Below are 14,719 nucleotides of genomic sequence, written 5' to 3'. Positions count from 1 at the left end.
AAAGAGTTGTTTCACTGAGCATAAAATAAACTTAGTTTTTGTAGTAACTTAATTTGTGAAAAACTAACACAAGCTTTTGTTGACCAGTACTGTCGAAAAGCCGATGTTTTACGGAATGGAATGGAATGTTTATGTGGCTGCCTGTAGATTCTCATGATGGAGTTTTATGTCCAATTTTATGTACTGTTTCAACCTACACTAATGCAGTCTTTATGTACTGTGTGTGTGTAAACCACCCCTGCTGCTGCATACCAAATAAATAATAATGCACCATTAACAAAACACAGATGAATTTATTTACATATAATACATGTGCTGTAGCTTGCTACATCACCATTCTTCATCACTTCAGCATGTTTATGCCTGAAAAGAATGTGAAAAACAAGTGATCAATTGAATGCAAGAGGCAACTTACACACACTTTATAATGCCTTCTCTGTGTATGTATATGGCCCTTGATACAAAAAGTAGGGGCACGTGGTAGAGCAAAATGTGAAAAAAAAAATCACTTTGTTTTCTTTGCAATTTGGGGAGGGGTGTCCCTTTGTGCATCCACATTCGTGCTTTTCATAAACAGCATTTTTGGTGGCTCAAAACCAGTTTTTCCAAAAGGAAGTAGCCAGTGAAAACACACTCTAGTGCAAGCCCCTTGCATTCGCTCTATGCTTACGGCCCAATTTTCTGACGTACAAAAGTCAAAATGCTTGTCTAGAGTCAGCTGTGTATAGAAGATTGTCGGGTAACTTCTAAAGCAGTCCGAAGACACTGTGCACCTTTGTATTCACAATCCGCCTTCAGAATACATAGGTTGGAACACTTTCAGCTCCTAGCATCATTACACCTTGCATTTGCCGTGCTTGTCGATAACCTTAGATGCTGGGGGTAAAGAAGGTTCTGAGGAAGTGTAAATTTCGTTGAAGCCCGTACAGTTTTCTTGTTAATGTGAATAAATCCCAGTGACGTACTGAGGTGCTGAACCAGCAAGCTCTTTATTGTTAAACCTCCCAGCCTTTTCAGCATCTTTCGAGGTGAATCACGTATATACATGGGGACAACGGGTATGCTCTAATGGACATGGACTAATATTTCTGATGCAACTGAATAACAATGTGTGAGAACGACTCAGTGTAAGTGTTGAGTTAATGGGAATTGAGTCACAGAATCTTTCCTTTCTTTGTTTAGGGTGAGAGTCCTAGAAATGGCGACATTGAATATTTTTTTTGCATTTAATAATGGTAGTATCACACGAGCCTCTATTCTGAGATAGGATTGAAGCTTGGCCAAACTACAATGAATTTGCTGGAAATCGTTGACCACACTTGACGATACGTTGCAGATAGAGCTGAATGACATCTCACAAAAAAAAAAAAAAACAAGACAAGCATTGCGAGAGGCTCCACGGTGAAAAATTGACTTTGGCAGTGATTACCAAGCTTGTAACTACTAAACAAAATAATTGAACAGTGTTTCTGACAGTGCGATCACTTTTCACCTGTTTTTGAACTTTATTCCATATCTCAAAACAGTTTTTTATTACTTAGCTACCATTATTTCCCATGTATTTTAAGATAACCAGTTGATTATTTTTCTTGTATACAGCTACTGAAGCAAAATAGAAGCTATGCACTTTACAGTTATTGTGTTACAAATTTTCATAGATGCCAATTAACTCAAAAGTCAAGCTCTAGTGGTAAAAAATTCACAAAAATTCTATATTATGAAGTTAAAAGAGCAAAAAGTTTGGAAGAAAATGATGTATGGATTATATGAATATCCCTTTTAGTCACTGAGAAAACTACCTAAAATCAACAAAAATGCACAGGATGTATAGGGCCTGCCCGGCGCTCCTGAGAAGTTTCCCACTGGCTCTGATCATGCTCAGAATGAGCAGTTACATTTTCAGAAATATTTGTTGCTATTGTATAGCAGAATGCACGGGTGAATACCTATACTGATTTTCAACTTTGCATTCTGCTGTTAAGCTCTATGTGCCACATATAGCTACAAATTATGGCTGAACTTTCTTAATATAGATTTACCAGCGCAAAAAAAAGACGGCACATATTTTAATCATGAACCAACTTGCCCAAGCAGCAGCTTTAGTGAAATTTTTTAAGCACTGTTTATTGATCACAGAATGTTTTTTTTTCACTATGCTGAGGTGGGAGGGGGGGGGGCTGAGGATCCTGTAAAAAAACTGAAAGAGCTTGACCTGAACTAAGAAACATCATGTGAATATACACTACACTTATTCGTAGCCAGGCGGTGGCACACCGGGCCCGTGCCTCTCCCCTCCTTCCCCCCAAACTTTTTTTCTCCATGAAATACTTAGCGCAAAATTACCATTTGCCTGCCCAGACCTCTGGTTTAGATCAAAAAGGGCCCCCTCCCCCTAAAAAATTCTGTGTATGCCCTTGGTTTAGATGAATGAATTTCCAAACCCTGTTTAACATAAGCATCAGTGAGATTAGATAGATATATGGGGTTTAATGTCCTAAAACCACATATGGTTATGAGAGACGCTGTAGTGGAGGGCTCCGGAAATTTCGACCACCTGGGGTTCTTTAACGAAGCATCAGTGAGATTGATAACTAGGATAAAATTAAGGCCAAACCTTCCATTTTTCTCTTTTCACAACATACTATATGTCCTTGGCACAATTCACAGTATATAGAAATCTCAATTGAGAGTGCATTTTCATGTGCTGGCTCTTGTGAAATAATAGCAGTATATTTTGACTACACTCCGAAGGACAAAAAAAAAGAAAACGCCAGGCTCATAATACTTACAAACAAATTAAATTGAAAATGCAAAGCCACAATCAAGATAATATTCAGCTCTAATAACCGGATATCATCAGAAAATGTGTATGATTCATGCTCACACTTTCACTGATTGAAACGCAGCTTCTGGGCCAACTTCATTATCTTTGTGTGCACACTTGTGCGAGACTTCTGGCCACCTTCGCACCTGCTGCCCTTTGCCGGGTTGACATCAAATATCTGCCTGTAAAGGAAATGTGCACAGTAGGCACGCATTAGATCGCTGACATGCATCAAGTAAAGAATTAGCTTTCTTGACCGCCAGCAGCAGTAGTTTAGAAAGCATCTAAGGTGCACCTGTTTTTTTATAATCTATTTTGTGATGTCATGCTCCCATGATGGCATTCAATATATACTATCCAGTCCAAGGCAAATTATGACACTGATAAAAAAATAACCCAAGTCATCAGTATGGCTATGTTTTGCTGTTTAATGATTAACACAACCGAACTAAACCTTACAGAGACGGTTAGTACATGCCAAATTTCATTCGCAAATGTACTAAGAGAACACTCTTGTTTTTATGCATATTATGGGCACAATTTGCTATCACTGCTACTTTGCTTGTTTTTTTTTTGTAAAGTAATATAGCGTATAAACTAAACTATAGGTCGAGTGGGAATATAGGTCGACCCCCCAAGTTGAGGCTACTGAAAAAGAAAAAAAAAAGGAAAACAACCCAAAACTGCCGAACCACATTTATTTAGGAATTGGGCGCACCTCACCCCGATCGTCGGAGCCCCCCTCAACCACCATCGCAACTGTTCCTATTCGTCAGGTGAAGCACCACTGTCTTCTGAAGACAGTTTGTCGCTAGCCGCCTCCCACAGTGCGTCGTCTTCCGTGCCATCCAGCGAGTTGCTGAGGCAACTTTTGACAGATGGATGTGCGCTGCCGGAGAGAAAATCCTTTGCGCCTCATGAATCGACGCACCCAAGAGTTTGGTGCACGAAACTTTTCTCTCGTGAGCCCAGCTTCTCGAGCAAGTTCCACGGCTTTCTTGCAAATGGTGTCCACGGTCACTGGCAGCGAGCGCACACGAACTTCCCGCACAAAGTCCGCTAGCTTATCCTCTAGCTGCGGATGAACAGCACTTCGCCCACGAAACGACATTTTGCGAGGATTGCACATCTGCAGCTTCCCTTTATGAGCGCTCCAATAGCGCACGCTTTTTTCCGACACAACTAAGCGGCGCTGGGCAGCCATATTCCCGTTCGCTTCCGCGAACTTAACATCTAGTTTAAACGCAGCTGAGTACTTCCTCCTCGTACCGCTACTCATAATCAGTGAACGAAAAAAAAAAGACAGCTAAAAATGCAGCACAATGTCAAGCAGAGCGAAAACTCAGAACAGAGCGGGAGCAAATCACGAACACAAAGAAAACAGACGGAGAGAAAAAAAATCGGCTCGCGATTAGATTTGGATGCGGATATGGCCGCGTCCGACTTGTGGCACCTACAAGCCACATGTTGCCAGACAGCGGCGCACTGTCGGCTAGACACCGCTATATAAAACGAGGGGCGACTTTAGCTTCTTGTTTTATTGAAAATATCTCGACTTATATTCCGGTTTATACGGTAGGTGCACACAATGAACAGCAGCAGCAGCATTAGACAGTTGACATTTCCCTAACAATCAAGCACTAAGGGGGTACTACGCAGTAGTCTACTATGTCGTTTCAGCATACACTGTATTAAAGAGCTCAATCAGCAGTATCGATTATTGGCACCAGTTAGCCAGTTCTCAAATTCCATCCAATAAATGCAAATTAAAAGGGACAGAGCTCTTAGCACTCCCAGTGTGCACGCCATGCACGTAAATTTCATTTTCAGCATTTAATTTTGAACCAGTTCGGAAAAGTTATGCTCCTACTAACACGATTACAATGATGTACACGATACATTCATTAAATTATGAAGAACAATCACTCATTTGTGTGACTTTTTTCGACAAAGGTATCCAGTATATTTTTTCAAATGACAAGGCTCAGAAGATACTAAATACGAATTGACATTACAAGAGCAAAATAAGTAGCCATAAATTACCAAGCCTGCACACAATTACGGCTGCCATGACCCTCTTTACAACAGCAGGTTGGAAAGAGGGTGGCACAGTATTCTGTCCTGGTTCCTTATTGCCAGAAAAATGTTAGCCCTCTTCTCATTTGTTACTTCTGTTTCGAGCGACTGTTTATCAGGAGATTTATGGTCATGCCCATACAATGGGGAAGACTGGTCAGAACTTGGGAGTTAGCCGTGTAAATCGGGAGAGTTGGTAGGCCTGATTATAAGATGCCTAATGGAGGGCTTCATAAATTTTGACTATCTGCAGTTCCTTACATGCACTCACATCAGTCGAACTTGAATAAAGACAGTTCAAAACAAACAATCAAATTTGTAATGCTATTAATAAAGCTTGTAAAAACATGCACTTGACAGGTTTATGTGTTGCACAAGGATGTCTCATACCTTTGCAAAAACTCCAGACTGGTGGAGGCGCTACCTGCATAGGCCATGTTAAGTACATAATAGCACAGAAAGGCCAGGCACGTGGCCTCCACAAAATCACTTGGTTCGCTGAAAAGGAGCTGTTGCTCGGTTGCCACGAAGCATTGGTTCTTGAAGATGCTTCCTGTAAAATAATGAGAACACAAGTGATTTCTGAAAATATCCATGGCCATTTCAAAACCTACTCCGTTGCCATTCCGAAAGAAGGCAGTGTTCAGTTGTATCTTTTTCAAAAAGCACCATCTTGAACTTGCTAATAAATTTTCTCGCTCACAACATGCAATGTACAACATGCTATCAGTTGTAGAGCTGTTGATGGGGTGTTTGCAGTTGTAAAATTATGTCATATAAGACTTTAAAATTAAATCTCAAATGTGTCCAAAATACACATGACAATTACGAATTATGTTACATTAGAGATCAAGAAGTGCTTTGAATTCATCTTTGTGATGCACAAACGTTTATTGTGGAACAGTAAAATGCATTTTAAATGACTTGAAATATGTGCAGCACAATCTGCTGTTAAAGGCAACCAACTTTGCTAGTGCTATAACTGGCTGCACACACTGAACAGATGCCTATGAATGTGTTGGCAGCATATTTCACTTAATTATACTGTTGCCGCACGCTATGGTGCCAGAAATATTGTGACAGTATTTACTGGACAAATATTCAAAGGGGTACTGACACCATTTTACAGAGCATGGGACAAGAAGCTGGTACTGGATTGTCACTTCAGGGTACACTGGGAGCCGAAACTAGCTTTCAAAAAGACATCGCAATTACTTTTTGAGAGTGCTCCCATGTTTCACAGTACATTTCACAGGCCCTCAACCGCCTAGAAATTTCTTTTGATGCAAATAAAAACGGCTATTGAAAATTTTCGTGTTGGAACCCCTTTAAGGTTATCAAGGTGTGGTTCAAATGAAACATATGAGAAGAGCACAAGGATGGGTACAGACTCGTCAATGGGCTTCATTTAGAACACGTATGGTTACACGCTACAGTCTGCAAATTCCTCATCTATGCATCATAGACTTGCATTAATTCTTGTACAATCTGAGCCAAATACGCTGGCCCAATCATTTTCCTCCTGAAAAAAAAAAAAGAAGACCTCAGCAAGCTTAGGAGCCAATTGGTCAAGGCTGCATCTCCGAATTTCATTCTTGCCAGTAATGGCTGTCATAGTTTCTGACAAGTAATCAATGGACTTTCACTGAAGTCAGAGGCAGATAAGACCCTTGTCAGGAATCAACAACTTGTGTTCCCTGCGCCGTTCATATATATATTGGCCTGTTTGATTGATGTAAACATTCCTCCAGGTTTGATAAGCAACTAACAAACTAAAAGGTGTGGCACTTAGTGCAATTTTACACACCCTACTAGTGGTTTGTACGCTCCCAAAACTTTTCCAAGGCTTCCTTTGAAAAAATGTGCAATGGCCTTTTTCAGTCTTCGAATACGCACAATCATAAAATAAGTCTTCACATGCTCGTGGTAAATATGTTCAGAATGTATGATCTGATGTTAAAGTTGGGTTAATATTAAAGCACAGCATTTTGTCTGGTGAGCTAGTTTGTGGGTGAAGGTTACTCTTCTGTGCCGTTCAAGGTAAATGCTAAGACCCCGCATTGCCTCTATGAAGTGTGCAAGATTGCACTAAGTGCCACCCCACTGAGTTCGACGTGCGCTCGTCAAGTAGGATAACGAAGTCACTCAGACATGGAGGAATGTTAACATTGGTCATACAGGTCAATGTATAAATGAATGATGTAGGGAACACCAGCCCTTGATAAAGACCAGACAAGGTTCTCACCTGCCCAACTTAAATGCATGCGAATTGTTTACTTTTAGTAAACCATGGCAGACTTTACTGGCAAAGACAAGAATTGAGATGCAGTTGTGACCCAATGGCACTTGAGCTTGCCTAGGCTTTTTTCCTAATGAACAAAAGCAATGATTGTGTCTGTGATACTTCACTCAGACTATCAGAATGAACGCAGGTTCCCTGCATGAGTGTACTGAATAAAACCCAGTTGCAGGTCTGCCCTCACCTTCCACTCTTCTCCTCCGACAACATCTGTTATTTAAGTGTATAAGTATCTACTGCACCTTGTAGCTGGAGTTAGGCTCACACTCATGTTGTAAAATGTCATCAATTTACTTGACCTCCTCGCACAACAATCAACACATAATGATATCGACAAGGGAACTCACCCAGTGCAATGATTGTAGGCGTTGATGGCAACTCGGCAAGCTTTTCAGTGATGCTTGTTCCCTCCTGGATGAGCAAAAAGATCCCGTGTACACAAAAGCACAAAGAGATATGTACAGTTGCGGCCATTCCAATATATAAATCAGAGATGCGATCCCTGCAATTCCGTTTTCCACCATGGTTCCTGGTCTATTGCAGGCTGTGTGCACCAAGTACAAATTACCTACCTAGGAGCCTTGAAACTTGGAACAATTTTAGAGCAAAGTAGAATGGATAGCGAGCACGCAAAAAAACCTGCTCACATTTTGATTCATTTTTCTCTCCGGATTACAGAAACATCATAGACAACTCTGAATGATTGCAGGTCAATATATCAATGTTAGTGGTGATAGTATTGCTTAAAATTATTTTGCATGTGCGACAGCAAGGGACAAAGTGAGCAACATCTTGCAACAACTCTGGCCTATTCCCATTCTTAGTGCCCTCCTCACTGCGTCGTAATGAGGCACTACAGCCAAAGTGACGAGAAACATTGTTCTGCAGTGCATTGCAAAAAACTAATGCTTTGTGCATGTGGAGCACTCGGATTGCACACAAACACTTTTTTTCCCATTGAGCCTGAAAAAGGCTAGTAAACCAAGTTTGTGCACTGTGGTTCACCATGCGTGCACCATGCCCCAACACAGTTTTTGTTGCATGAAGTCTCACTTTTCACAGCGCTACGTTCCTTCTCATTCACTCTGTGAACTTTATAGTCGGATGCTTGGGGACTTCACCCCCTATCCTAGTGGCTCTGATGAAACAATGGCACCTGCCCGCACTAACTGTTGGCTCAAGGGCAGTGTATTTTTTTTTTTTTTTCAGAACATTTTTGTGACTACGACACAATGCGGATAACCAAAGTAAGTTCCACAAAAAAATTGAAAATTGCCTTTTTTTTTACACTATCTTCAAATGCTGATACTTGTGACAAAGCGCGTGTTCCGGTGTAATTTTAATGAATAATGCTGCTGTACAAAGCCACCAAAATTACCTTAAAATGAAGCACAAAGGCAAAAGATATGCAAAGCTACACTATCCTCCTTTTAACTTGTGTCCAGCAATTCATGAATTAGGTATTTTTGGATGTTTAGCATATTTGTTCTGTCAAAAAATTTTGCTGCAGCGGTCACTAAATTCTCGTACGGTAGCATTGCACTTGTTCTTTATGGGAAGAAAATACATCGATTAAGAAGTGTAAAAAAGTTAAGTCTGCTCAAAGTTCAGAAATTGTGAAATTAGAAGAAAACTGTTTTCAGCAGTCAAAGTTTAATTTTCCTTTATACAAAAGCAGCTTTTTTCACAAAATTCAACTGAAAAAGCTATTGTTTTGTGCTAAAAACCTGCACAGCATTCAGTCGATCCCAGATATATTGAACTCGAAGGGGATCGCGATATATGTAGTTCGATATATCGATGAGTCGAAACACAAAATATGTGCATTTAAGGCATAAATTAGAGCATCTCAGACCTAAAAACAGTTTTTTGAAATCCTAACAAGCACTTAAAAATGATTCTCTCACAATATGATAAAGAACAAGGCCTGAACATCTACTTTTGCAAGTTATCGCACTTCATTTCACTTGAAAATAGTCTGTAAACTTTTCTCTCTTTTTGCGTGCCACCAAGTTTCAGTTGTCCTCAATATCACTGGACCCTTCCAAGTAAGCAAATTCAGCTCATTCGGCCACAACAGCGCTGAGTGGCACTGAATGCCAATGTAAGCTCCGTAGAGCGTTGGTGGTGAAAGCAATAATTCCACGGCACCGTCAACATTTGGCATCATCTCGGCATCCATGCAGTCAGAACCAGCGACGTCGTCTTCTGCTCCAATGAAGCCGCTCGCTGTCTGAGAGGTGGCCGAAAACACTAACAAGGCATAGAATTTACTGAGGCATTGTACGCCCTTGACAGCAGTCATGACGCACTCAAAGTCGTCACCTGGCACAAAGCCCGCAAAGAAACAGTTCACGACTGTGCTTTACTTGAGGTCGCTCCTAGCACCAGCCATGATTTTTATCGCTACGAGCGTATCAATGTGTAGCGCCGACTTCCAAATGATGATTTATCAGTAACGAGGCGAGAAGTACACAGGTCCACAAGCCACAAAATGCGATGCTGCCCACAAACGAGCAAGCTCCCACCGTCAGCATGTTGGTGATAGCGATGTCACTTGTGGCTTTGTCATTTTGTAACCGACAGCTGTTGCTTTGGTGCGGAAAGCTAGAAAAAAGCGTAGCCTCCGAAATGAGCGTTCTAAAACCGGAAGCACCAAAATACCTCATGAAGTTGCACATCTCGAAGGCCACGCTTTTCAGTCCCACATGCCATCATACACGATTGAATGCGAACATCGCAATGAGATCACTAAACTTCCTTAAGTCATTCCACTTCGTTTTGGTGCCCTCGGTCATCACCATGCCCCCACGTTAAAACCTGCAGATCGCACATCAAGCATACCGGTGCACTCACAAGTGCTGTGCAACGAGCTAGATCAGCGAGATGGAGTTTCAATGTTTCACTTTTCAGCACCCCCTTTTAGTCACTTGCACGCGAAAAGGGATCGGAACTTGTCGAATTGTGGCTATAAATGATCATTATTTGTTAGGAAAAATGCAATTTGTGGGCTTTAGCGTGGCTCAGAGTTCAATTTAGTGGATGTTCTGCTGTGCGTGAGTTCGATAGATGTGTACAGCAGTCCCGTATTTTTGCATGGGAAATTCAAGGGGATCTCTCAACTTTTTGATATAGCCAATAATTCGATATATCATAGTTTGATATACCCGGGATCGACTGTATTCTATAAAATCTAGAACCTAAAGCTGTTCTCAACAAACCAATACATCACTTTCTCAAAAGATGTTACTGTCCAGTTTTGTACTAACATAATGCAACAAAGTGAAACTTACTTCAAATACTTGGTAAAGGTAGTTCTTGTCTTCCTTAAAATGCGCGCAGAGGAATGGTAGCACAGCTACCTGGACTGCTTTTTCTCTTTGTCCATCGTCTCTCACGCGCACCACCAGTTCCATAGTGTGTTTCGTCGGCGCCTCCTCCATCATCTGAAATAATGCAGGCGCACAGGCCGGCATCCTCTCCTGGAAGATTTCCTGCAATTATTCCAAAAATCAAAGTAAATAAGAGTTACTTGATAATAGATGAATTCATCTGTAGAGATATTAAAGTGAAAACTGTTTGAAATGTAGAACTATATTACCACCCTACAATTGAGTGCAACAGCTGTGACACGCCAAAAAAAGAAGACAAAAAACAGACTGGTGGGGAATACCACCCTGAAACTACTGCACCAGCTTACTAGAACATGTTGTTGGCTAGTAGGTTCAGGCTGAAGAAAGGTAGGGACGTAAACCACATAGACAAGAAAAAAAGAAGTGGACGAGATAGAGCATTGATTGCAACAGATTTTGTTTGCAAAATAAAAAAGGCTCCTTTTGTTTTTGTAAACACCAAAGCATATGAGCAGGAAAATGGCGTGCACTCCACGATTATGACATCACGATAAAAAAAAATTGCGCTTCTGCTTCATGCAGGGTAACGGACGTGCCACTGGGGCACACGCTTTGTTTCACATTGATAAAATACGCCACCAAAGGTTCATGTGCCACAGTGTTCTTGCTCCTTCCGAGTATGCGAATATTTGCAAGGTCCCGCCCACACATGCAGGATTCAAAGTGCATAGGTAAACGAACACTGATTTTATTACAGGGAACTCCCTTTAAGATGAACTCTTCAAGACGAATTCTTGCTTGAGACGAACAACACGGGAGTGTTTGTTTGGTTTCCTATAGACTCAATGCAAAACAAAAACGAACCGCATAACAGGTTTCTTCTGTTGAGACAAACTCTCGCAGCGACCAACAACGACGGGGATTCTGCGCAACAAACATTACGGTCTTGATGGGGGCATTCAGGTGAACAAGAGAAAGCAAAAAAAGGGGGGAACTTCCTCGTGCAAGGACTCAAACATATCGAAAGCTAATTGTGACGTGGACTGAGAAAGCGAGATAAGTGGAAAAGAAAGGTCAGCGCATAAAGCTGGTATCTCCCTCACCCCCAGCCTGTAGGTGGAGAAAGGGACCGGCTTTATTAACAAAAAGCGTTTGTCCTTTCGTGTTCTCGTTACGTTCTTCAGTTCCCCAACAAGAGTACAGTGGAGAACAGAAGAACACGGGAGCTTGGCTAGAGGGGAAAAGGCAAAAGAAGGGGGGGGGGGGTGAAAAGTCAAATGAAAGTGAAAATGGGAAGATTTTCTGTACATTATAATCACATGAACGGAAACCACATATGTGGCACTAGCACTCCCATCAGAGGAGTATGATGCATTTTTATTGCCGTCACACAATGGCACCTGAGTACATGTCGTGGTAAGTTCGCGTTGTTTTGTATAGGGCCTGTGCACGTCGTACCTCTTCCCACTTAAATGCAGCAAATTGTGATGCGCCACTTTCATTACGAGAGTGAACGACACAGGAAGGTCATTTTGCACACTAAATATAGCTGCGTTGTCTTTTTTGTGTGCCTGAGGCTTGTGATCGAGAGTAGTGTAAACAGAGATCTTCGGCTGCTTGTTGTTCAGGAAAAGTTACAGCGGGCGTAAAATAAGAAAATATCCGAACCTCATAGAAAAGCTTCTAGACTATCATAAGCAACTTAGTGTATATTGGCTTTGTCAAGGTAACGGTATGCAATGGAGGCGTATCCAAAAGTGATAACAAAGCCAGCCAAAGGGCTGGTGCCAAAAAAAGCCAAAGAGCTGGTGCAGTGCCACATGCAACAGTCCCTCAAAAGGTGAACCGCCAGAAGAATGAATTTTTCATTCTTTGAATGAAAAATCTGCTCGCCTCTCCCTTTTTTATCTTCTAATAGTCAAAATATGGTCATGCAACAATTTTATTGTTAAAATGTTGTAGCAATTTATTCATGAGCATATTTATTATGAACTTGTGAAATCAAGTACTCACAAGATTAGTCTAAATATTCTAGTTGAAAGCATGGTTTTTATCGAGCTGAGCCAAATAAATGCTTTTTCTTGTTTCTTTCCTCCCCATTGTAAGTATACTTCATTCAGTGTTTTCAAGCAACATAGTATTTAAGTGCACTTGGTATGTTAGCATTTGGTTTTTGGGGGCACTTTTCATAAGACAAACTCCTGATAAGACAAACAAATGATTGTGGTCCCTCGGAGTTCGTCTTAAAGGGAGTCTACTGTATTAAATTTAATCAAAAGCTCGTGCTCACTTACCCTGTCATTAACACAGCGTTCGGTTTGGTGGATATAAACCTCGCCGCATGGAAGTGAAATTTTGTAAACCACGCACAACACCGAAAGTACAAATGGCCTTGCACGCCTTTTACCTCAAAGGGTAAGCTTTTACGGTTCTGCAATGCGAGGACACAAGCCGAGCCACTTTTAAGGAGCTCAAAACCAATAGGTACCTTGTACCTGTTCGCCACCTTCATAAAGTTGTAGAAAACTTTGTGGCTATACGGCACGACTTGTGGTCGTTTGTCCATCAGTGGCTGTTTTCGGCTTCCCCTTTAGTTTCTGAAGCAGGGTTTCAGCTACTGCTACCATAACAGCAAAGGTATCAGCAGCTTTTTAGCCTCTCTACTTGGTGGTTAAAACTCCTGAATTTTGTGAGCACAGGACGGTGTTAATGCAGATTTTGAGGAAAATAGTATCAAAAGCAAGCTTGAGCTTTAGATTAAAATTAATAATAAAATCAGTGCTCGTTTACCTATGCAATTCGAATCCTGCAAGTGTGGGCAGGACCTTGCAAATATTCGCATACTTGAAAGGAGCAAGAACACTGTGGCACATGAACCTTTGGTGGCGTATTTTATCAATGTGAAAGAAGGTGTGTGCCTCAGTAGCACGTCCGTTACCCTGCATGAGGCAGAAGCGCAATTTTTTTATATCGTGATGTGATAATCATGGAGTGCACGCCATTGTTCTGCGCACACATCTGCAGGTATACAAAAAGAGCCTTTTTTTCTAATAAAATCAGTAGCAAGTGATGCTCTATACTGTCTTTTTTTTGTCTACATGGGTTGCATCCTTAACATTATTGCAACATTGCACTAACATTAAATTTCAACAGTATCTTTTAGGACAGGATTCGTTTTTTATGGGTAAAAATAGACTGGAGTGGTTGCACTTCCATGATATACCAATGCCATCAGGCACCATAGAAAGTCCATAATTTACAAAGTACACATATAATCTTGAATACGATATTTGCTTTTGACCTAAATAAACAGTCCTTTCTAGAACAATTAAGATAGTATCTCACCTTCGCATTCTTCCCCAGAAGTTCATTGGCGTGCTGGTAGAAGACGGGCTTAATAAAAAGTAAGGGCCACTCGTTTTGCACCTCTGATGTGTGTGGCAGGGGGTCCTTGTTGATGAAATTTCTCTGTTCTACATACAGCTCCCTCATGTACTCCAATGCCTGGGGTACATTTATGTCCCGAGCTCCTTTTCTACCTTCCCGTTTCAAATATTCAATTTTTTCCGCTGAATCATTTGCGGGTTCAAACAGTCTAACTGGCTGCCAGTTGGCGCACCCATATGCCCACTTTCGGATCTTGGTATTTGCGCTTTTTGATGGTGAGGCTGAGCGCTTTCCTCTGGTGGTATTTTCAATGCGATTTTCTAGCTGCTGAAAGAAGGAGTCATAACCCCTGCCCAGCAGCTCACCATCTATTCCACGATCTTCTAACGCAAGTGGATATGCTGCAACAACTTGTGAAGCTGCTATTCGTATTTGCTCTCTTCGTGGCCTACCCGACTTTTCGGTTAACTGAATCCCCACTATCCTCACAAGCTCTCTCCTTTCCCTTGGAGGAAGGGGCAACGGAGCTTCCAGAACTTTTTTCAAGGCGGCTGGAAGGCAGTCCAGTGACAGCAGCTGCCTCTGAGCACCAGGTTCTTGGTTAACAACCAGTAGTGGCTCCGGAAGATCAGTTGGGTCTAGGGAATAAAACAAAACCATACAGAAAAAGTTTGGCATGAAAACTGAAGTAACTATAGATGTACTGAACAGGTCATTTGTTACATTTAGCAGATATTGGTAGAAGAGTTGAAATTTAAAAAGATATTGAACAAAATTTTC

At 41.4% G+C, this 14,719-nt stretch overlaps 1 protein-coding gene across 3 annotated transcripts in view; it reads right to left on the bottom strand.

The window, feature by feature from the left end:
* Positions 1 to 273: 273 nt before the first annotated feature.
* Positions 274 to 14,719, bottom strand: part of LOC142775889 (uncharacterized) — a 28,101-nt gene continuing 13,655 nt past the window's right edge. For 2 of the 3 annotated variants that reach the window (XM_075878341.1, XM_075878340.1), the window contains 6 exons: positions 13,898 to 14,577; positions 10,493 to 10,693; positions 7,547 to 7,610; positions 5,291 to 5,453; positions 2,885 to 3,006; positions 274 to 363 (listed from right to left, as the gene is read on the bottom strand). In XM_075878341.1, coding sequence (XP_075734456.1) covers positions 2,889 to 3,006; positions 5,291 to 5,453; positions 7,547 to 7,610; positions 10,493 to 10,693; positions 13,898 to 14,577 — 1,226 coding nt within the window. In that variant the 3' untranslated portion in view covers positions 274 to 363; positions 2,885 to 2,888. The remainder of the gene's footprint in view (positions 364 to 2,884; positions 3,007 to 5,290; positions 5,454 to 7,546; positions 7,611 to 10,492; positions 10,694 to 13,897; positions 14,578 to 14,719) is intronic. The other variant, XM_075878342.1, reaches the window with a different exon arrangement.

Source organism: Rhipicephalus microplus, chromosome X (assembly GCF_043290135.1).
Source record: "Rhipicephalus microplus isolate Deutch F79 chromosome X, USDA_Rmic, whole genome shotgun sequence".
Lineage (NCBI taxonomy): Eukaryota > Metazoa > Arthropoda > Arachnida > Ixodida > Ixodidae > Rhipicephalus > Rhipicephalus microplus.
This window is presented reverse-complemented; position numbering and strand designations above follow the sequence as displayed.